This window comes from Dreissena polymorpha, chromosome 8, assembly GCF_020536995.1.
Source record: "Dreissena polymorpha isolate Duluth1 chromosome 8, UMN_Dpol_1.0, whole genome shotgun sequence".
Classification (NCBI taxonomy): domain Eukaryota; kingdom Metazoa; phylum Mollusca; class Bivalvia; order Myida; family Dreissenidae; genus Dreissena; species Dreissena polymorpha.
Genome location: NC_068362.1, coordinates 103,266,742 through 103,292,421, shown reverse-complemented (window position 1 = coordinate 103,292,421; position 25,680 = coordinate 103,266,742). Strand labels below are relative to the sequence as shown.

Here is a 25,680-nt window from a genome sequence, read left to right as displayed (position 1 = left end):
ACTGCGATTGTAGTGTAATAGTTGCCTCGTATACATCCGGCCAGGTAATTTAACTGCGATTGTAGTGTAAAAGTTGGTTCGTATATCTCCGGCCAGGTAATTTAACTGCGAGTGTAGTGTTAAAGTTGGTTCGTATATCTCCGGCCAGGTAATTTAACTGCGAGTGTAGTAGTAAAGTTGGTTCGTATATCTCCGGCTAGGTAATTTAACTGCGATTGTAGTGTAATAGTTAGCTCGTATACCTCCGGCCAGGTAATTTAATTGCGCGTGTTATGGTTAAGTGATTTATCGCATTACTTTTGTTATTGTATTGTTCTATTGAAAAATGGCATTTTGAAAAGATAGTTGTATTCTTAAAAATGTAAGAAGCTGTTAGCTACAGATGAGCACCTTTAACATAATGATACACATTGCAATTATTTTGATAACGAAGCTGGGACTTAAATGTCTTTCGTCATTGGCGTCGCACTGAAGTGCGGCGACTAGTATGTAATACGTTTTTTTTCGCTTATCGGAGGAGAAGTTATTTTACGGATCAATGTATATATTTTTGTTGTCAGAATATCTTGCATAGTGGTGATTTTTTGTGTAAATTAGTGTAAATAAGTACTGCATTTGGGCCTATTACATTAACTACAACATGTATTGCCAATAATGCAGAGCTTATTGTTTTAATTAATAACTGATCACAGGGACTGGACAATAATAAAAGATCACAGAGACTGGGCAAATACGCGAACCGGTGAAACTTTCTGGTTTTGTATAAAAACAAAACTTCTTTGTTCCACTATCCTAGCAACCACCTATTTACTAACAAAGGCGCTATAGAGCGCGAAGCGCGACACGTATTATTAATTGTAATAATGAGTCTTGATAAAGGAAGCAACCGCTTATCAATGAGGAGCACCATCACAGCACCCCAGTCTCATTACTATCAAGTCCTCCTACAGGTTTTTTAAGAACTACATATAGAAGGCCGCCGGCCTGACCCGTATCTTGCCAGTGGTATGGACCCTTTGGTTTGGATCTTTAACCCCGCTCACTATCCAGCGTTTAAACTTCCGGGTTTACATTTAAATCGACTATTTATAGCTTATTAATATCTTAGTTAGGAGGTGATTTTTCAAGCGGTTCGGTATTGTAGTGGTTACACGCTCGCTTCACATGTGAGAGGCCCAAGGTTCGAGCCCCAGTAGAATCAAATTATTTTATTTGTGTTATATGTTAATTTTTTGTTTTGGTGTAGACATTTTAGTTTAAATAAATATGCTGTTTTATTGCAACCATTTTTTGATTTTATTATGCCCATGAAATCATAGATAATGGTTATTTGGGGGTTATAACACAACATCATAGATAATGGTTATTTGGGGGTTATAACACAAAATCACAAATAATGGTTATACCAGTATCTTTTCCTATTTTGTTTAAAATAATCGGCCAATATATTATTATTTACAGTAGAAAAAAATCGTTCCATGTAGCTTAACTTCATTGAGTGCCTTTTACACTGAAATTCCCGACGCCCTTTGATGCTTTGCATCAATACTTATCTTGTACTCATTGCAATAACTGTTTTAAAAACAAGTGTATTAAAATCAATTCATTTTTACATCAGGCTTCATTTAGTGATTCTGTACAAAGAGCGAACCCTGGAACTCTGGAACCTGCGGACTCAACAGCTCATCAGCGATGACGTCATAGACGCTGAATTGAAACCAACGCTTGTTGTAAGTAATATTATACTATTTCAAGTAAGTTTATACTTTACATGTTTTATGATATAATTAAGATAATTGTGTTGAAAGTTCACAAGTTCAATTCCAGTCGTACACAAAGACCTGTGGCCAAAATATTTTTGAATATAATAACATAATAAGATAAGTAAGAGAATATTTGTACATTCGTGTATAATTCATAATGATCAAAATGCGATAAACAATTCTAGTGGAAAAGAAAAAAATAAAGTAACAAACCATTAAACATTGTGAGACTTGCACATTTGTAGGGGTTGATATATCTATATATCATCCGCTCCAAATATGATACCTATATTATTGTTGCTTTGTTATACGAACCCAGTATGTGAAAGAAATCGTGTATCGAATAAGAAGCATTATTCAATGAAGAAAAATGACTTAATCTTATTTCATTACAACAATGACTATAAAAAGTCGCTATATTCGCATTCCAGAACACCACTGATGAACAGAGTTAGCATATTCTATGTTTTTATTAAATATTGTAATGTCTACATAATTATAACTTATTGAATTAATAATATAATTTAATAGTTTTGAAGCTTGAAATGTTGACATTTTAATATCTAATTTATCTAAAGTTGTTAGTCATTTCCAGGTAGTAAGTAAGCGTTTATAATGTTTACAATACTGATCTTTACTTTATTTGGATACATCATCGTGCCACTTTCGTCTTCACCAATCAAGTGTTGTTTAAAAGTTGAGAGTTATATGTGTATTATCCTCAACAGAGTTAAATGTGTATTATCCTCAACAGAGTTATGTGTGTATTATTCTCAACAGAGTTATATGTGTATTATCCTCAACAGAGTTATATGTGTATTATCCTCAACAGAGTTATATGTGTATTATCCTCAACAGAGTTATATGTTTTTTTCTTCAACATCCTGGCCATAGACGAAACAACAATTTAAGAATAAATCGATTTAAAGATTAACAGCATGACCGACAAGGTTCAGAGAGAGATTTAAGTTATAAATATTAATTTCTATGAAACGTTTAAATTTCACTTCAAGTAATTTACACAAATAGCGTATACACTTTGTAAATTATAGGTTACCCATAGTGGTTATCTACCGCATGCACTTTTAGAATTGTTGTTCTTTACATCAAAATTAAAAAAAAATGCTGCTCTGAACATCATATATATTTTCTTAACTAGATTATATCGGTTTTATACACACTTTTTTGGGAACATCTCTCTGAAGTTATCTCAAATAAAAGAAACAAATAAGCACATAATTTTTACAAATAATTGAGTATAGATAAGAGCAATAAGGCCATCGCCTACTACACTAAGCACATTAACTTCACATTTCACATCAAATGCACATATAACTAGTATTGTATGAACAAATAGCACCCACCAGGCAACACGTATTAACCCAATAATGTTTCACACAAATAACACTTCTATAAACACGCATTGCACTATTTAATTAGTGTAATCGCATTTGTTTCTTGTTTATTCACATTGTTTTCTTTCTGTTATATCACTAGTTTTCTTTCTGTTATATCACTTGTTTTCTTTCTGTTATATCACATGTTTTCTTTCTGTTATATCACTTGTTTTCTCTCTGTTATACCACTTGTTATCAATCTGACGTTTGCACGCAGACGTGGTACAACCAGGCAACAACGACGTCGTCTAAGCGGACGGTGGTGGACGACAGGGGCGTCTCTAGGGAGGTAGAGGAGCGCGCCGTCCTCGAGCAGCTGTTCGTCGCCTCCATAAAGCCCGATAACTCCCCCACTCTGGTTAGGTTCAACGTGTCTAAGGGAGCCACGGAAAAGCCACCCGCGATCTTTGATCTTTACAATATGTTTCCCATGGAGGTAACTTTTGCATTTTGGCAAAATTAAAATGTAAACAAGTGATTATTAAAAAAATGTTTCAACAAGCGAAACAATAGATAATTGGATAATTAATTAAAAGTCCTCATTCGAAATTTGTTTGTTACGCTTTTTCTCGATAGTCTGTAAACTTTTCGGTACCTTTTAACATATTCGATCATATCAGATAAACCAACTTTAAATTAACAAAACGTAACTAAAAAAACCTAACCAATGTTTAGTGATCTTAGGAGTAGCATACGGCATTGTCTGTTTGCCCTTATGAAAGACACGTTATACTATATATAAGTATAGTTGTAAACGCTTCGTGCGAACGGATTACGAGATACTTAATATGCGGATCTAAACCGGAGACTTCACCGGATCTCACAAAAAATAAAAACAACACAAAAAACTGTTCCACATCATAATGGTTTTACGGATCTTAAAGTGGTATTTATGAGCACGATGAATATCATATCAAATATTGCAATCCTATATTTGTGCACACCTTTTCTGGACGATAGCCTTCAGCAAAAACAAATCATAGTTATGTGATCAAGATCAACGGACAGTTATATTTTTTATTATTTCAATATTATTTAATGCTTAAATTTGCTTAAATTTACTTAACCCCTGCAAACTGAATACTTTACGAAATGTTTTCTTATATTTTTATAAATAAAATTTACCAATCAATAAAAGAAAACGCCAGTCTCATTAGTTATGAACTCATGTTGAACTCAGAGTTGTCGTTCTTTGCTCTCACATACAATTTTTGCCATCACAAAAAGTCCTACCATATTTGGTAGGATTTGATTTCTTTGGTGTGAGTATTATATTATGAAAAGAAGTATCATTTGTTATTATATTTTGAAAATAGTATAGATCTATAAGTTTAGGTTCATAATAAAAAATGATTACCTTACTTTAAAAAAAAGTAAAAATAGCAACAGTAAAGTTATTGTACCACGTGGCTAGGCTATCATCACGTGGTTGATTATAAAGGCAGTGATTTGATTCAGCTATGCTGGTTCCAGTCAAATCCTTGCGCGGAGGATGCTACCCATTTATGCCTAGCGTCCTGAAAAAAGGACATTGCAAACAGCGTAGACCCAGATGAGACGCCGCATAATGCGGCGTCTCATCTGGGTCTGCGCTGTTTGCTTAAAAGGAATTTCTTTATGAAATATTCTTAATATAGAAATAAATATACTTGACATCCCTAATTTTGGAAATAAATTGATCCAATTTAGAAAGATGGAAGAGTCCACTGGGCATAAATGGGTCTCGTTTTACAGAACAAGCTGGAGATACAACAACTGATTTGGCAAGGGAACAGACTCATGATATCTTTTCGTGCAGGGCAGATGTACACGATAGATGGCAAAACGATGAAATCTGTAAGGTACGGAGATAAAAGATAGTTTATTATATACACGCGAATAAAGTCTCAAGGGGATATTTTGGAGGCCTACTGTCTGTTAGTTATTCAGTCCATAAACAATATTTTTAGTTTGTGGAGCGAAATACTTCCACTGTTCTCAGGCCTCGCTTCTCGCCGAAATCATTTAGATCCCATTTTATTGAATAATAATCATTATATTTGAATCATTTTTTAACTCCTTTTGACGAAAATTGGAAAACCGGCAAACCCCAATTAAATACAACTCAACCGTAAACTAACTTAGATGTCGTGGATGGTAAAACACACCGTTCACACCATGAATTTTATCTCTAGCAAAACCGCATCACAACTCTCTACATTTTTTGTCCCTTCAGTGAAACGAAATCACAAAGTTCACTAGCTTAGTTGTCTTTTCTGTGAAACCAAATCACAATTTTCAGTCCAAACCAAAAAACTCCATTAGTTGTCTCTTTATTGAAACCACTTAACATCGTTCACTCCATTTGTTGTCCCTGTAGTAAAACAAAATCACAAAATTCACTCAATTCGTCGTCTCAGTGTTTGTGTAGTAAACCATATTCAAAACGTTCAATGCTTAGTTGTCTGTGAAGTAAAATCACATTACAACGTTCACTAAATTAGTTGTATCTCTAGTGAAGTCAAATCACAAGGGTCACTCAAATAGTTGTCTCTTTATTGGAACCAAACACCATCGTTCACTCATTTAGTTGTCTGTTTAGTGAAACCAAAATCACAAAGTTCATTGAATAAGTTGTCTCTTTAGTGAAATCTTATTTTAAAATTCACTAAATTTGTTGTCTTTGGAGTGAAATAAAATCACACATTTCACTCCATTAGTTGTCTCTTTTCTAAAACCATATCAAACCGTTCATTAATTAAATTGTACATGTAGTAAAACCAAATCACACACTTCATTTCATTAGTTTGTTGTGAAACACAATGACAATTTTCGTCGAATAAATGATCAAACATTTTACAATCAAAGCAAATACTGCACTGCATAGTTTTCCCTGTAGTACAATAAAAAAACAACAACACTAATTCCATAAGTTGTTGGCGTTGTGGAATCAAATCAAAACCTTCGGTCCAATAATTGTCGTGGTGTAAAATCAACGGTCAAACCACACAGTTCACTCTTTTAGATTTCGATAGGGCGAAATCAAATTATGTGCCGCTTCGGTGAAATATACACCTAGCGTTTCGTCCATTTGTAATGTATGCTCCTCTGATACTATATAACGATTACGGCCAAAACGGATTTTATTGAGATATTGATGTATCCGAGCGGTGAGCAATATAATGTGGCATTCGATTTTTTTAAATTGACCATTGTTTCAGATGCTGTAGTAGTATCATTTTACTCATGTATATAACATGTCGCTCACTTGTATTGCATATTACACCTGCTACAAAATATAAACTTAAACAAAAGTTCCAAAATCCGTTTTAATTTTTAAAATGCAAATTATTCAAACGATATTCACAAATCCGTCACTGAGATTGTTGATTTCAAGGTCTAAAGCAATAGAACGACGTGGGTCCGAGGTACAGAGTATTCAGTTCGCCCCTGGACATTCATGTTCAAGGTTCATCTTGCAGTACAAAGACTGCTTCCACATCTGCGAACTGAACAAGGACACGTTGATTGTACGAAGCGTGGTGCTTACTGTTTGTTGATAAGTATTATTGCATTGAAAATTAGGTAGTCTCTTTCGTTTTGCGGGAGTTATAATAACTTATTGACAATGACGTATAAATAGGCCGCGCTCTGTGGAAAGGGGATTTAATGCATGTGCGTATAGTATCGTCCCAGATTAGCCTGTGCAATCCGCACAGGCTAATCAGGGACAACACTTTCAACTAGTATGAGATTATTTTTTTCGTTTAAAAAAGTCTCTTTTTAGCAAGAGAATTGGTTTATCTGGACGTAGTGTGGGGTTTGGCGGGGCCTTTCATTGGTTTAAATCCCCTTTGAATTGACCGTTACACTCATTTTATGTTTTATATCGTGTTATATATAAAAGATGAAACTGCCTCTTGAGTTTCATTAATCATACATTTGTTTTTGTCTTAATGTGGCGAATTCCACAAAGTCCATGGAAAACTATGTTACAAAATGAATCAACAACATGAAACGTTTTCAATAAAATTAATTTTATCAAAATTTAAAATAAAATAAATCTGAGGTATTACGCTTTATCCTATTTAATTAATTAATTTATTTATTATTTTTTTATGTTAAAATATTGATGGTTCATTTTTATGTGTGGCTTTAATGTATAATTTTATTCAATAACATAACATATCATACATATTAAAATACGTTAAATTTTTTAATTTATTATATTATTAATGTTATATTCAAGCGTTGTCTGTATAATCTTCAAGTTTTATATAATTATATTTTCAGTAATTTACAAGGCTTGTCACCGTTATATATGTATATATTTTGACTTGAATAAGTGCAATATCTGGACATAATTTAACATGAGGTCGAGCCTTCTAACTTTGTGGCCTTTTTACTACAAAATAACCAAATCTGTACTAATGCTAGTCTGTATTCAACATATTAAGTGTTAATTTGTTTCGATTCGAAGTGTGAAGTACTGGTCGCCAGTCCACAGATGTCGTCTGACTTAGTCAGCGTATGCTGGGCAGGACCAGACAGCGTTGCTGTAGCAACTGAAGATGGCTGCATTCACTTACTGGAGGTTTTACAGAAAACGCCGAAGTCGCCGGCGATATTCGACAACAGCGAGAAAGGCATGATCTTATATGTGCACCAGTTTGTGCCTTTTTAACATTATTAAGGGAATTTTTCACGTTTTGGTAAATTGACATTTTTTTCAGATTTCCAAATTTTCGTTGTAAATTTGATATGTGCGAGGAAACAGTAATACTGAACATTTACTATGCTCGAAAATAGCCATTATATGCATCTTTTGACGATTTAAAAACCTGATAATTATAAAGCGTTACAAACGCGAAACGATTGAATAGGTTGGCGAGTTCTTTTGTTATCGTTATAATTTGTGACATTACCAGGCTTGCTTGTATACATTATAAAATACACCACTAACGATACGAGCACGGATGGCCGAATGGATTCAGTGCTAGACTTTTTCTCCAAGGATCAGTGTTTGGAGCCTATTTGAGGATTACTTTTTTGTCTTGCTGTCATTTTAGTATTGTTTTTTTTTACTGGCTAAATTTAGTTCCAACGTTTACACCAACCAATTTCAAGCATTTTATGACAAACTTCAATGCATGTCGAACTCTGTAAAAAGGTCACTTTCAGTACGCGTGAACGAAACAATTCACTGCAATGCACTTTCACCGTCACAATTCATCGTCAATCTTGTATTCAAACATTTTAATTACATAAAGAATGAAGAAACCGTATACATTGCTCATTGTTTTTAAATTGTATTGCAGTACATGCATTTCAAACAAGAATGTGTTGTGATTAAACACGGTATGCTATTAAAGTGCGTTTTGTTTAACTTATACATAAATAAATGAGCATGATCATTCATTTGCTAAATTACACATTCATTTTCAGATGACTTCGTCCACGTCAAGACGCCACCTGTCTTATCGAAATCAACTTCTTCAGTAGCAAAGTGGAACCTTTCAGGTTAACTTAAATATGGGCCGGTCTCTGTGAAAAGGGGATTTAATGCATGTGCGTAAAGTGTCGTCCCAGATTAGCAGTCCGCATTAACAGACACTTGCCGCCTTAACTGGATATTTGCTAAGAAGAGACGATTACCAAATGAAAAATATAGAAGCGGAAAGTGCCGTTCCTGATTGGCCTGTGCGGACTGCACAAGCTAATCTGAGACGACACTTTACGCGCATGCGCATGCAGTAAACCCCATTTTCCCACAGCACGGCCCAATTAGAAACAGAAAGTTTAATGATGTAAATTATGTACACGTAATCTGTAACGTTCCAGCGTATCTGTGGCATGTGCTGGTCTGTTGTATTGCCAATTGGTCACTCGCTGTAAATACAGGTTCCAATGTTGTGCCGTTAAGAGTTCTCACCTGAAGTCGCAACTGAAGTCCCTCTTTTGTTTTTATTTCGTAGACGTCTTTAGCCCGGCCTTAATGGAGCCAAAGCTGGCATCGCTGCTGAAATTTAGTTTGCAAACAAACATCGAGCCATTCAATCAGGATCTGGAGAAATACATCGTTAAATTGGACAGGTATGCGAGTGATTTGTACTGTTATTCAGTTGAACGTTTGACATATCTGTCGAATACAATGCTCTATGAAGATTGCCAATTGTATTTACTAAACGGGCTATCAATTCACCTAATAAAGCGACATACAGTTAGATTCTACATAAAGGTACTTTGTTTATATTAGTTTACATGAACCATCACAATGCAGTTGGTTTTGATTATACTCTTTATGGCTTAACGTGTGTTAGTTTACAAATACTTGAGCTTTTATGTAATAACAACGTATTTCAAAGATCTAATCTTAAACAAAATGTTTTTCAGAGATGTTGTTCAATACATAAGACATCCGAACACAAGAATTGCAGATAGGTGTATTGAAGTGGCAAGGTAAAGTGATATTCGTATCTTAACACATTCATGCATAACGTCTAGAAAAAAGGCCTTGGCAAACAGCGAAGACCCAGATGAGACGCCGCATGATGCGGCGTCTCATCTTGGTCTGCGCTGTTTGTTTAAAGGAATTTCTGTAAGAAATATTCTAAATATAGAAATACATATACTAGGTATCCCTAATTTTGGAAATAAATTAATCCAATTTAGAAGGATGGGAGAGTCCACTAGGCATAAATGGGTTAAGAATGTTATAAGAGATGTGAGAGATTCATGTGACACTTAGCATTGTTTGATAATCAGTAGAAGATATGCGCATTTGTTGAGCATATGTATATTTTATTAGACTGACATGCACAGAACATTTTTGCTAGATTGTTAGTTTAAACGTCTTTATCATAGCTGTGTTTGATCGAAAGCCTAACGCTAATTGAAACGCTCTTGGGTCCGTTTTCTGAGAAGAACCGGTACTCGATGTTTAAGGGATCTCCCCAAAGTACGCTGCCGCCGTGGGGATCGAACCCGTGACCTCTCGGACGTTAGGCGAAGACCATGTGTAATACTCCACGGCGAACGTTTTAGCTTTTTGTGTAAAGTAAAAACTAAACATCCTGTTAAATATAAACTCAAATGCATGTACGAAGGACGATTTAACGGTTGTATGCTACTTTTACACTTTATCAATGTCACATTATTATAGCAATTGTGATACTAAACAGATTATTCGGGGACGAATTCGATACTGAGTTCTGGAAATTAGTCAAATTTGTATGTTTGCGGCGTACACCGGAGGTTGGAAAGCTGGTAACATAATTTCCATCAGCGCAAGTCCCCTGTATTTATTCTTTCCAAAACATATATTGACCAACCTTTATATTTATTTGTCACTTCTTCCTTAACCCATGTATGCCTAGAGTCTAGAAAAAGGGCTTTGGCAAACAGCGTAGACCCAGATGAGACGCCGCATGATGCGACGTCTCATCAGGGTCTGCGCTGTTTGCTTAAAGGAATTTCTGTAAGAAATATTATAAATATAGAAATCAATATACTAGACATCCCTAATTTTGGAAATAAATTGATCCAATTTAGAAGGATGGGAGAGTCCATTAGGCACAAATTGGTTAAGCACAACGTTAATTCAGTCATTCCGTTATCATTGACTATTGCTGAATATATACGTATACCTAGGTAGCAAATTTTACAATTTCATCATTAGATATAACGTAGAATCATACATTACACACTTGCCAAACAAATGCTTTTAAATATAAATGCAATTTCAGGATAAATAGACACTTCCTTCACTGAAGAATCATGTTATGCATTATAATGTAGGCATTTCAAGCACGTTTCTGCATTTGAATTTTTTTTCTATGTTTACGTCGGCGCTCATTTACATTACTTGAAATATAACAGTATAAAAAAATAAAATAAAATTGATAATCGCTCCTTACCGTTGTCAGAAATGACGTTCAATTGTGAATAACATTTTATCATACCACTACATTGATATAATGAACTAGACAATTCAATTCGCCTTAATTTATTTATTTCGATTTATTGTTATATGTTGACATTTTAGGAAACTGATGTTGGAGGTAACCAGTCGTCTTTGGGTTCAGACGAAATCACAACGATTGGTGACATGGATATTAGTTTTCTCAGAGAAAAAGACAACTGTTTAATATCCGCTTTCGGAGACACGATGCAGGCTGATGATTTTAAGGTTGTTTAAAATTGAGCCTTGTTCTGAGAAAACTGGGCTTAATGCAAGTGCGTAAAGTGTCATCCCAGATTAGCATGTGCAGTCCGCACAGGCTAATCAGGGACGACACTTTCCGCCTAAACTTAAAACACCATAAAAGCGGAATGTGTGGTCCCATATTAGCCTGTTCGGACTGCACAGGCTAATCTTGGACAACACTTTACGCACATGCATTAAGCCCATTTTTCTCAAAACGCGACACAATTGCTATATTCGTTTTTATGCACTGCTAAAATGTTCAAAAACAGGCTTAAACAATATTTTTATAATTTATGTCAAATATTTTTTTTATAATATGATCAAATACACTTTGGTGAATTATTATTTGGAGAATGTGATCCAATTTAATTCCGTGACACACTTAACACATTGAAATGAAAATCTTAACATACAAAAGTATTTATTGCGTTAATTAAGTGGACAAATTAGCACATCGTGGATCATAAATATTTGCGCATCATTCCAGCAGATGTTTGTCAAATACAATCTGTTTGTGTTACATCTGTAGGCGTATGCCACCAGCAAGCTTGCTTTGCATAACAAGCGTCGAAGCGACATGAGGGTGAAGGAAATATGCAGCAGACGATACATCTTGCTCAATAAAGTCGACATGGCGGTGTCCGTTCTCATGGAAACTGATATGGATCATGACAGATTCAAAAACGATTGCCTGAAGTGAGTGCATTATATAATAACTTTTTTGCCGCTGCTTTCGTTGCTACAGGCGGCTGATTTTCATATGCGCCTTATCAAATGACCTCCTATGATTACTGAATGAGTAAGCTAGATCTCTCTGTCTGTCAGTTTGTTTAAGATTGTTTGCAAAAAAAGAGCTGTTATTTACAAACGCATGTTTGGTTAATTCATTTTTCAATTGATAAGTATCAACCCAAAAATTTACTCGCGTGTTTTATTGTGGTCAACAATAAATTTTTCTAAAATAAACGTTATTTATCTATGCAAAAAAATAAAGAGGGATAACATTTGTGGTATAAATTTGGTTTTCGGCTGACCAAGTGTTAACTAAAAAATGTGATTCGCGTTTTACTTTAGTCAAAAATGTAACCTACTTATTTGGTTTTTGGTTGTCCAGGGCCTGCCTGACCTCGTGTGTTCAACAAACCAACACATCCATGAGCACCATCAAGTTGGCCGCCACACACCTCATAGCCGCAGGACAGCTCTATGGTTCGTTTTACAACGAAACAAGCAACTTACAATTATGATATTGACTTCATGGATTAAACAACAGTTAACAATATTTTTGCATTTTAACGCACATATATACATGTAACGTATGGATTGTGTTTGTAAATTTGCTGATAAACGCTTAGATACTTCACTTTTATAAATTAATGCCTGTTGTTCTAAAAAGTGAACCGTACTTGCGTTCTCATGAAACGACATAAAGTATTCTGTGATCGATTGATTTTAGTATTAAACGTTTGTTTGCAAAGTACAATGCACACAAAAAGTACATAAAACATTGTCTTTAGACGAAGTCTTACTTCTTGTTTGATTGATCAAAGCGTCTTTGCCTATATTATACAACATTCGCTGCCATTATTTTAAACTTATATTCTCTTTAAACAACAAACATATTCTGTGTTTGAATATACCTGTTTTATTTGTGCTGTATGTCGACACTATTAAATACAACTTTATATTATTTTTCATATGAGTCGCGTTCTGAGAAAACTGGACATAATGCGTTTACGTAAAGTGTCGTCCCAGATTAGCCTGTGCAGTTCACATAGGCTAATCAGGGACGACACTTTCCGCTTTTATGACATTTTTTGTTTAGATGAAGTCTCTTCTTAGCAAAAATCAAGTTTAGGCGCGTAAAGTTTCGTCCCTGATTTGCCTGTTTAGACTGCACAGGCTAATCTGGGACGACACTTTACGCACATGCATTATGCCCAGTTTGCTCGGAACAAGGCTCATATATTTTGTTTAGACGGCATTGAACTCCTGTGTTTGATTGATATGCGCATGGACGCCTGCAAGTATCTGATCTCGCACGGCAAATGGAGTGACGCTATCTGGCTAGCAAAGACCAGTCTGAACCAACAGGAGCGGACGCTGGTGATCAAACGGTGGGCGGAACAACTTCTTAACACCAACAGAATGGTATGAATTAATAAAATTGGTGATAAAGCAATTTTGTGGGGTTCTCTGGTGTGTTGTTTAGGAAATAATATTTTCCTATCATGGTTTGTTGTCGAATAACCCACAGTAAGGAGTATAGATGCGTAGGAATTAAATCACGAGTGCGAAGCATCGAAGCGATAACACGCATCTTTACTCCTTACTGTGGGTTATTCGACAACAAGCCTTCATAGAAAAATATTATTTCGATTCTAACACGATTGTGATTAATTTGTTTAAACTTTTGGGCGTGAACTATATTTATCAATATTTCGACCTTCTTATTACAAAGTTCACTATTAAGTAACGTCATGGAATTGTACAAACATATGACGTCGGTTTCATTCATAAATATTTTGCAAATGACGTCACTTTCTTTGAGAACAACAATCGTATAAACTAAATGACGTCAAGTTTATTGGTGCTACTGAAAGCTGACATGATATAAATGTTTTCTTAATTACGTTTCTTAACAAATAACATTCTTTGCAGGCGTGGTTATGCCACTTATCACCAAATATACAATTCGTTGTTTCATTACATTTATATACATGCTACATTTATTACATTTCTTATAGAGCGGGTTTAAGCAAGTGCATTTTACTGCAATATTTTCTTTATTTATTGGGAACTATTTTCGAAACATGAAGCTCCGCCCATAATTTATTTCAGAAAAACCAACGATTGATTTCCTTCTTTGTCTAGAGAAAAAAAGTCGCGTGCCGTGTTAGAATTTTAAGCAATAATTTTCTGATTGACACGCCATAATATTCCAACAGTCAACACAACATATACACATTTAATAAATATATTTGGGTATTGCATATGCAAGGATAACTTCTACACATTTATTTAATATATGCTTTACTATAACGCATCATGACAATTAAAATGTATATGTCGAACACATATATAAAACCATAAATACTTGTTCATGAATAGTAAAGTTTAATAACACGATTTTGATCCATATCATTAACATCAATTTTATTTTAAATTATTCATAATACATTTGCCTTAAAAGTGTAGTTATTAGCGGGCGTTTACCGTTCATACGTATGGAAATTTAGACATTAAATTACATAAGAATACCACATATGGATGCGACTCAAAAAAATTTGCCACGCGACATATATTTTCGCGATGCTATTTATGACCTTGAACAAATCAAAAACACTTTGACATATGCTAAATCACATTTAAATACATACCTCAGGAACAATTATATCAATTACATCATAATTGTGTAGCGAATTGCACTAAATATTCTCGCATTATTTGTTTTTCTTCGTTACTGTTCCAGAATTAAGTCATTACTCAATTATCTCCCCTGAATGCTCTTCTTCAGTGGGTGTAAGCTGAAGACTGGTTCACTACATATAGTGACAGTCTTTACCAAACACAATTTAGGGAAACATAACCCGTCTTTAACGTCATGAATGCGCAGGCTGAATTACACAACATTCAATTGTATTGAATTGTATGGCGCACCAAAGGGGTCGAAACTTTAACTTCTGCTCGAGCAGAAAAAATGCTGCTCGAGCAGCATTAAAATGCTGCCCGAGCAGGATATTGCTGCTTGAGCAGCAATTTACTGGTCGAGCAGCATTTAAATGCTGCTCGAGCAGCAAAATTCCTGCTCGAGCAGCAATATGCTGCTCGAGCAGCATTTATTTTTTAGAATAAGCCATTGAACCCGTCAGCCAATCAAATTTGAGCTTACAAACGGACGACATTAGCTATCTCTACGGAAACGAAATAGACCGGTGAAGCGTCAATAACAGTCAATATTGTCAGATCGTGAGATTTGACGATTTTCACAGTACCCTCGTGATATTGCTCCAAACAGTTGCCGTGAAAAATGTCAGATTGATGAAAAATAATATTTAACGCATTGTTGTTTCAATTCAACTTAATTTCGCGTTTTAACAGCTCGCAGTTATTTTCGGACATCTTTTTTTTCGGACTTTGAACCTAAACACATTGTTCACAACAAAGATATCAAAACAGTAGTTCTAACACCATGCAAACATTTGAATTTTAAAACGATTTTCGTTTTAAATGCTATATATATCGATGATGTACATGCATTACGTTGTAAAGAAATATGGTAATGCCTAATTTACAGTCATGAGTGTTGCAGTTTTTTAATACAAAGATATAGCATTGATTTAAGAAAATACTTTCAGATTATATATATATATATATATATATATATATATACATATATATTATTTCAGCTTAAAAAAGTTAAAAACTGATTGTGAACCAAATTCAGTTCCACAAATGTTTAATCCCAATCGGTGTTTTTATCATTATTTTAGCTAATTCACATGTACACTCAATTCAGGAAAACCATGGTATTATATTTCACACAATCATATTTACCACTATCATCATTTATTTAACATGTCAATAAGCTCGATTGGTAATTGTCGGTTCGGCTTGGGCAATGCTTTAAAGTACCCCGTGTACTCTTAAGTATACTTTAATGTACCCCGGGTACGCTAAATATTCTTAAACGTACCGTTGGTCTGTCTGTCAGTGCAGTCACTCACAAACTTTTCAGTGCTTTATCTCAGAAACTCAATATAAGTTTTCAACATGAAACTTTATTGGTGTATAAATATAGCTGAGGAGAGGTGCCATGCACAAGAACCATAACCCGTCGCTTTCTGAAATAAGAGTTATTTCGCTTTGTTGTTTTTGTATGATGTAACTAGGGCTATATCTCAGATACTATACAAGATTTTAACATGAAACTTCATGGGTGTATAATTATCAATGCACGAGAACCATAACCGTATACTTTCTTACGTAACTGTTATTGCCCTTTCTTGTTATTGTTATTTTATGATGTAACTTTTTAGGGCTATATCTCATTTATAGAACCATGCATAAGAACTACAACCCTTCACTTTCTTATATAAGAGTTATTGCCCTTTGTTGTTTTTATATGATGAAACTTTTCAGGGCTTTATCTCAGAAACTATAAATACAAGATTTCAACATGAAATTTCATGGGTGTATAATTGTCAATGAGAATAAGTGCCATGCACAAAAAACATAACCCTAGTACATATGTACATGTCTGATGTTACTTTACAGGACTATATCACAGATACTATACAATTTAAAGATGAAATTTAATGGATGTTAAGATATCAATGAGGAGAGGTGTCATGCACAAAATCTATAACCCTACACTTTCTTAAATAAGAGTTATTGCCAATTGTTTTTTTTATGTTGTTACTTTTAAATAAGTGAGATAAGGGTACAACCCTTCAAATAAACTTTTCTGTTAGTTCTGCACCCATCAATAATCAAAATTTATTTGGCGGGGGATATCAATTAAACGAATTTGCTTATTATTAGTCTCAACGTTGAAAAAGATTTAATATTTTAAGTAGCAATGAGAATATAAGACACAACAGACTCATCAGTCATCAGTATTATGTTAACATATCTTTAGTCAGTTACTTAACTAGGGCAAATAAAGTTGAAGTTTATCAGGTGGTCTAAAAGTCCTCACCGCCTAGCAAATAAGTCTACAAAGTATTTTAAAACCGGTTCATGAACATGAAATGATAAGTCATTTACGCCATCGGGATTATTTATTTTAAGTCAATATGTTTTTGGAATCTAAAGGCACTCATTGAAAAATACACCACTACATAAATAAATATCTAGGTCAATTGTGATTCTGTCAAGCAATGATTATCATATCAATTATTATCTCCAGAGTTATTCTTTTTTTCTTGCACTTATCATAATCTAACCATCTGCATTATTTTTGCCAAACAGGTGGTTTTGCAATCTGAGCACCACAATCATCAATATTTTTGTGTGGATATAAAGATGTTATAAAAATGTAGGATTTAAAACCTTCAGTTTTATTGTGCTGTACTTGTTTAGGAGATGTGTAATACCAACTGGCTACTTCTGTTTTCAGAACTAAAAGGCACAGAAGGATTTTATTAATATTTTGTTGAGTTCTCAGATTAATCGAGCCCAAAGCACTTCCTGCTACAAAACATATTTTCGAGCAACAACACATATTGATAATATCCATTTTAATGCCGTGCGGGTCTTTACAGTGGAGTGATCGAGTCGCACAGATATGTTTGCCGCACTCCATGAATCAGAAGTCTGCGTCTCACGACTAGTCTCGATAAACTGAATCATGGGCCTGTCGCAACATTGTGGGATGCTTTTTCATGACCATACATTTGGCAGTCTGGAAATAAAGTAAAAGTCATTCATACTTAACTTAAAAAACAACAACATTTGTTTGCAATAAGAAAAGCATATATTCACTAGATTAAGTGTTCACAAAAAATACTATTTCTGAAAATAAAATTGCAAGAACGATAGTTTGACAGTGAAAAGTATTCATGTTTTATGCATCATAAATATACAATCACATTAAGACACTGAAAAACAACTTTTCATACAAAATAATATAATGGAGCAAAGAGAATGCTATTTTTCATTATATGACACATTAATAAATTAAAATATGAGTAATCTTCTTGTTTAACCTTTTTTCAGGGTTATTTGACAAAAGTGGGACTCTATAACACAGTTTGATATTTCATATGAAATAACGCGTCCTTTATAAATTAAAAGAAAATGCAAGGCTCTAAAAACCAATGCACCAACAGAAAGGTACGATGATTATATTCTACATTCTCCCATTATTTTGTTGAATAAACGTTAATGCAAATCTTTACTAAGCAAACTATAGCTTTGTCACAGACGTGACAAATACCCCCACATGCCGCATTGACACAGACTATTTTGAATGCTGTCTTCACAAAACAAGAGAATCAAATTTATGGCGATTTTTAAGAATGATAATGCCATTATCATTTATGGCCATTTCGACCTTTGAACTCTTGAATTCTTTAGCATGACATGCAGTCCAAATTTATGGCCATTTTTTTTTACTTTTGAACTCCAAGTGTGACCTAGACCTTGGATTCATCAACATAATTCTTTCGCATGACACATCGTCAATCACTGTGAACAAATGAACCATGTATTTTTAAAATCTCACAATAAATGACATAGTTATGGCTCGAACAAGATCATTTATGGCCAATTTTGACCTTTGAACTCACAGTGTGACATTGACGTTGCAGATATAGACGTAATTCTTTTGCGCGACACACCGTCCAATAATGGTGAACAAATGTGCCAAATGATTTTAAAATCTCACAAGAACAACATAGTTATGGCCTGGACAAGCTCATTTATGGCCTTTTTTAACCTTTGAACTCAAAGTGTGACCTTGATCTTGGAGTTATCGACGTAATTCTTTCGCGCCACACACCGTCCAATGATGGTGAACAAATGTGCCAAATGATTTTAAAATCTCGCAATGAATGACATAGTTATTGCCCAGACAAGCTCATTTATGGCCATTTTTAATCTTTGAACTCAAAGTGTGACCTTGACCTTCGAGATATTGAAGTAATTCTTTCGCGCGACACACCGTCACATGATGGTGAACAAATTTGCCAAATGATTTTAAAATCTCACAATAAATGATTAAGTTATGGCCCGGACAAGCATTTGACCCTTGAACTCCAAGTGTGACCTTGATCTTGGAGATATCAACATACTTTTTCACGCAACACACCGTTCCATGATGGTGAACAAATGTACCAAGTTATTTTAAAATCTAACGATTAATGACATAGTTATGGTCCGGACAAACTTTCGGTTTAAAACACACTAAGTGACCTCGTGACCTAGTTTTTGACCCAGCATGACCCATATTCAAACTTGGCCTAAACATCATCAAGATACAACTTGTGACCAAGTTTGGTGAAGATCGGATGAAATTTCGGGACAGACCGACAAACCGACCGACAGTACGACAAAGTGACTCCTATATAGAAATATAAAGCTAATTTATTACCATCAATGCAAACACTCCACAGCTGTTTCCATGGCGCTGTTTGTTGCAAGGTGGCGCTTTGAACTCTGAACTGAATTTTTTCCAAGCCATCCTTCACAATTTGCGCTCGTTGACACATGAACTGGCTGCAACAAATATTTTGTTGGTAAAAATCAACAAAAATCATGTGCCTATATACTTAAGTGGTACTTTATCTATACCAAATTGTTTTGGTAATCAGTTTTCAAACATATATATATATATATATATATATGTGAATCTCTTAACACATTATTGGAAACACATAAGTGTGAGAGATAGGACACAATAATAAATAAGAATGAACTAAGAAAGCAAGCTTAAATTTATATATAGCCTATCATTTTTAAAGTGTTGGTGGTCATAACAATTTAATATTTAAGATAAAGATCCAAATATAGAAAACAAATAAGATTTACAAAGTTTTTTGAATATCTTGTTTGGTATATTGCCTGATGAATGATAACTGGAACTGGCCAAAAAAGCTCCCTAAATGTGACCTTTGATCTCTTGTTAACGCATGCGCTGCAGCTTCTCTACATGGAGAACATATGTGGTAAGCTATATTAAAAATGGCATATTCAATTATCGAATCACAGTTTGGATAAGCTCAGAGACACACATAAAATGCACATACACCAGCTGCTACTGTGACTGCTATATCAAGCAGGTAAGACAAACAAGATGCGTTTGTGAAACACAATGTCCCCCTATATGACGTTTGACCTTGAAGGATGACCTTGACCTTAACCCTTCACCACTCAAAATGTGCAGCTCCATGAGATACACATGCATTTAAAATATAAAATTGCTAGCTTCAATATTGCAGAAGTGACATTACACGAGCAATTTTGACCATATATTTGACCTTGAAGGATGACCTTGACCTTGACCTTTCACCACTCAAAATGTGCAGCTCCATGAGATACACATGCATGCCAAATATCAAGTTGCTATCTTCAATATTGCAAAAGTATTCATAAAATAAGCGATTTGGGCCACATATATTTGACCTCTGACCTTGAAGAATGACCTTGACCTTTCACCACTCAAAATGTGCAGCTCCATGAGATACACATGCATGCCAAATATCAAGTTGCTATCTTCAATATTGCAAAAGTACTCATAAAATGAGCGATTTTGGCCACATATATTTGACCTCTGACCTTGAAGGATGACCTTAACTTTGACCTTTCACCACTCAAAATGTGCAGCTCCATGAGATACATATGCATGCCAAATATCAAGTTGCTATCTTCAATATTGCAAAAGTTATTGCAAATGTTAAAGTTGGCGCAAACAGACCAACCAACCAACAGACAGGGCAAAAAGAATATGTCCCCCACTACTATAGTGGGGGACATAAAAATGAATTACAGCTTTGAACCTTACCAGAACAAATCGAACAATGCCTTGTTGTTACCACCCAACGAGTCGTAAATGGTTACAGTCCTGGACATAACACTTGCAAACAGCAAAACCCAGTGATTGTTGCCTTTACATTGTGGCAGCATAAGTAGATCATACATATTGAAGTCCACCTACAAAATGTGAAATTATAATGTACCTTAAACAATGTATACATTACTAAACAGTGAGAAATTTGCTCAAATTACTTCAAAGAAGTATAGTGGCATGCTAGAATCAAGTACAGTTTAAGTTAACAATAAAACAAAAGATTGTCAGGCAATATGGTACTCCTGGAACAACTTTGTAGAGGTCATCATTTGAAAAGAACATGTAGAATTTATGAAGAACCACCACTTTTACATAAAAATTCATGTCAATGTAAAACGAAGACTTTGGCATTCATATCTCACAGACATATCAAGTCATTACCACTGCCACCTTCATCAACATAATTATTGGACACATAGAGAACTACTATATCTCACTACATACAAAATGTGGTAGCCCTTACTAAGATCCTACAGTTAAGGACAAGGACGCACGCAGGCACGGACGGACGCACGCATGACGGACACAGGACTATGACATACGCCCCGCTGGCCTTTGGCCAGTGGAGCTAAAAATCAATTAAGGAAGGGAGGGAGCACCCCTCACTAACCCAACCATAAAGGCCCCTGGGCATCTGAAATATGACCACAAGCACTAATAATCATATAATAATGATAAAACCCGGTCACCACTGTCGATAAATTGGAAATTGTTATGATTGCGAGATATAATGTAAACATTTGCATTACAGGTCAATCTTTTTTCTTCAAGCCCAACACAAAATAACAATGCAAAATTAAAGTTTTAAAGGTTTTCAATGGGTACAAATAGGGTATTTATCTGGACATTGGAAACGTTGAAATACATGAAAATATCATCAAACAACTTAAATGTATTTCATTGTTAAAATATGTTTTTCTTGATTTTTCTCCAAACTTTACACAAATATGGGTGATTTCAAAAATATAAACTAGAAATGGCGCGGTTGAGGCCGACGTGTATCCCCACGCCGCATGTTTGACCCAGGGCTGCCCCAGGGTTGGTAATGGGTTTATGCATAGTTGAGATTGAACGTATTGTCATAAGAGAAGTTCGGTATCAATTAGATGTGAATCGGTGTAGAAATGAAGATATTATAGTAAAAGGCAATTTTGAGTGGGCGTGGCCTATGTGGGCGGGTGCCCCAGGGTTGGTTATGGGGCCATGCATAGTTGAGATTAACCATAATGTCATAAGAGAGGTTCAGTATCAATTTGAAGTGAATCGGTGTAGAAATGAAGAAATTATAGTAAAAGGCAATTTTGGGTGGGCGTGGTCTATGTGGGCGTGGCCAATGTGGGCGGGGCACCCCAGGGTTGGTAATGGGGCCATGTATAGTTGAGATTATCCGTATTGCCATAAGAGAGCTTCAGTATCAATTTGAAGACATTCGGTGTAGTCTCCGGTGCACTCAAAATATGCAGCTCCATGAGATACACATGCATGCCAAATATCAAGTTGCTATCTTGAATATTGCAAAAGTTATGACCTCTGTAATACAATATATCCTCTATATATTTTGGTAATGTGTCATTAAAAATGAATGAAATAATAATAAGTGCTGTACCGTTGTTTATCGAAGGTTTTAACATGGTTTTTAGTTTAGATGTGTAGGAATTGTACCACAAGGGTGACAGTCTGCGTGGTTTAATTATAAGTGTCTTAAAGACTTTTTCATCCATCATATTTGACATTTGACCATGTTCAACTTTTATATTGGCTTTTTTTTTCAGTTGCTTTTGAATGCTTTATTAAATCAAAATTTAATCATTAATTCCGCTATAATGTAAGTTTGTTTTCACTTTCTTGAGGTTTATAAGAAAAACATTCATTTTGTGTCCCAAGTGTACATGTACAACATTTAATAACCAACTTCAGGCTAACATTGAAGATAATTGGAGAAACATTTTGATTAAAATTGACATTAATTTGAGAAGAGGAAACGTGTTTTTGTAATAATGTTATGGTAAAGTCAAATATAATTCCCACACATTATCATTTATATGCTTATATTTTTCTTCTGAAGACAAAATATGGAGACATACCCATATAATAAGAGTAGTTAACCCCCAGAGTGAAGACAACACCTTTTTCTCTTGGAGATTACATCTTCTGTGTACTTCTTTCCAGAAAATTAGTGCCTTTGTTTATTTTTTAAAAGCTATCACCTGTCCATCAAACATGATAAAAAATTCGTACACTTGGTACAATGCAATATTTGTCTTGCAAAAAAAGTTCACAAGGTTTTGGCATCAAATTTTCAGTACATCTAGTGATAAGCATTAATGGTTTGAAGAAAATGATGTAAAACCTTGAAAATTCTATCTTATGAAAAATTTAAAATAACTTTCTTGCAAAATGTACACTTGTGACAGGGACAAATTCTGACCACATTTAGTATTCAGCTGTTCAAAATTTACATGAACAAATAATTGTATAAATACCTGTACAAATGTGTAGAAAAAAACATGTGACAGGTTAAAAGGACACTTTTTGCCTATAAATATTGAAGCACTTTATGATCCCATCTCTTAATATACATGAAGAGAGTTGAAAATTGTGGCACAAAATTGACAAGAACATCATTGCTTTGAACACTTGCTACAAAAGATATCAACCTAAGTAAGAAGCATTGTTTTATTTTTCTTAAAGCATATGAATTTTTATATTCATTAAATGATGGCAATACCTAATATTTCTTAAAGTTTTATTGAAGTATAGAATTGAAAATTGCCTTTTACATAAAATGTCACGCAAAACCAGTACACTTGGGGCAATTTTAAGGATATTTTTCAATATATTTTGTTAATGAAGAAAGTTATTGAGAAGAATTTTCACATTTAAGTTAATCACATGGAAACACTTCTGTAAAATAGAAAAAGAACTCAAACAAGCTTAATGGTAAGAAAATAAATGCATGTTTTATTTAGGCTTCATTAATTTTTAAATCACCCATAGGATATGATGCGGCATTTGTCTTTACGGAATATAAAAAAAATCAATCATTTTTACCCGTAAGTTGGCGCTGTAATAAATTTGCTATTCTGTGTGCTCTTTTACCAAGCTTGATTAGGAATTTTTGAAAACGCGTCATGGAGATTTTCTTTCACCATTAAAAATAATAGTTCACGGATTCAAACCATAATTCCTGATTAATATGTTGCTACAGTGGAATCCTGTTCTTAGCATACCATGTCAGCCAAAATTATGCTAATAACAGGAATATGCTATTAACCGGAACACACATTTTAGCATAAATATAGCAACTGGGGGCATACAATAAGTCAAATCTGTTAATAATTGATCGTCAAAGTGAAATTTAAATTCAACATTGTATATGATTGATGTTTAAGATAACTATTTATCAAATGGAATTGTATTCTTAGGTATTTGCATTTGCATTTGAGCATATTTTTGCAAATTTAAAGCATATTTTCTTGGCATTCTGAGAATGTTCTATGCTATAAAGACTTTAAGTGAATTCTGAATATTGGGGTTAAAAATTATGCTATTAATAGAAGAAAAATACATTAAAATTTAAGAATTAATCTGTGCTTTGACATTCTATATGCTAATAACAGAAATATGCTATTATCAGGTATGCTAATAAGTGGAATCCAGAAATTATCCTTCAGTCTGACAGAATTTCGTAGCCTGTCAGACCAAACATCTGACAGATTATTTTACATTTTGCGGTGTCTGACTTGGCTTCTCACTTTTGAGTACATGATGCTAAATGTTTTAGATTCAACACTAGTTTCCTCAACCTCAGGACACCAGAGCTCCTGTGATGCAAATATACTTAAAGAGATATTTTTTTTTCCTGCAAATTGTGTTTAGTTCCTCACTTCTTGTTAAAAACAAACCTGTTACCCTCCGATTGACTGTCAATTTAAAAAGCAAACTTCAATACATATTCCTGTTTGTATTTTTGTATGAAAATGTCCACAACATATGGGCGTAGTTATATGGGGACTGAATATTCAAATACTGGTTCTAGGCCCAGGAAACGGACTCGAAAGCATTTAAAATAAGTAGGAATTACTTTCTATGCAATCGAGCTAAAATAAATAGGTTTAAACTAATATTCAAATACATGTAGGTTAAGAAGTACAGTAAATGACATGACAAAATGCTGTTAGAACATATCATCATTCTTAATTCTAAACCAGCTATACATGACATTATTCTTAAGAGGGGCATTTCAGAATAAAGAAAAAAAGATACAAACGATTCGCAATAGAAAAATTATTTACTGCAAATATTTTTTATCGAAATTATTTCCGTCAAGACATGTTGTACAATAGCATGCCATGGTTAAAATGAGTGTGTAATACAATGCCTAAACTCTTTCTGCAAAGTTTGGGAAGTCTGCTTAAGGGACATTTAAATGGAAGGACAGATGAAAGGTAACTCATTATAGTGCCACCAATGTAATTATTATGCAATTTTTTCGCAGTTCAGAGCTGAAAATAACATCCCAGATTTTAATTATGCACTGCCAAGTTATTCAATAAATAGTAAATTGTAAACATTTCAATTATGAAAAATTAAACAACTTGTAATTCAGACACAACTCACATTTTACCTGTTGTTAGCTTTGAACAAGCTTATTGGCCTCGGTGAAAAATAATTTACACTGAAATTGAGAAAAGTCCTCGCGAACTCAGTGCCCCAGATAATTATTTGGGAAATAGGGTTTTCAACCATTGATTTTGAAAAATA

At 34.3% G+C, this 25,680-nt stretch overlaps 1 protein-coding gene and 1 long non-coding RNA gene across 5 annotated transcripts in view; one reads left to right on the top strand and one right to left on the bottom strand.

Annotated features, from left to right (window-relative positions):
- The window catches only part of LOC127841837 (WD repeat-containing protein 11-like), a 53,740-nt gene that overhangs the window by 15,504 nt on the left and 12,556 nt on the right, over positions 1-25,680 (top strand). For all 4 annotated transcript variants that reach the window (XM_052370960.1, XM_052370961.1, XM_052370962.1 and 1 more), the window contains 13 exons: positions 1,619-1,730; positions 3,378-3,596; positions 4,895-5,001; positions 6,537-6,669; positions 7,620-7,785; positions 8,585-8,659; positions 9,115-9,232; positions 9,533-9,598; positions 10,321-10,405; positions 11,184-11,327; positions 11,875-12,041; positions 12,460-12,554; positions 13,324-13,496. In XM_052370960.1, coding sequence (XP_052226920.1) covers positions 1,619-1,730; positions 3,378-3,596; positions 4,895-5,001; positions 6,537-6,669; positions 7,620-7,785; positions 8,585-8,659; positions 9,115-9,232; positions 9,533-9,598; positions 10,321-10,405; positions 11,184-11,327; positions 11,875-12,041; positions 12,460-12,554; positions 13,324-13,496 — 1,660 coding nt within the window. The remainder of the gene's footprint in view (positions 1-1,618; positions 1,731-3,377; positions 3,597-4,894; positions 5,002-6,536; positions 6,670-7,619; positions 7,786-8,584; positions 8,660-9,114; positions 9,233-9,532; positions 9,599-10,320; positions 10,406-11,183; positions 11,328-11,874; positions 12,042-12,459; positions 12,555-13,323; positions 13,497-25,680) is intronic.
- LOC127841838 (uncharacterized) lies at positions 17,382-21,238 on the bottom strand. Its single transcript, XR_008031352.1, has 3 exons — positions 20,851-21,238; positions 19,441-19,565; positions 17,382-17,751 (listed from the first exon to the last, which is right to left on the bottom strand). It is a non-coding gene; the product is annotated as an uncharacterized LOC127841838 (long non-coding RNA).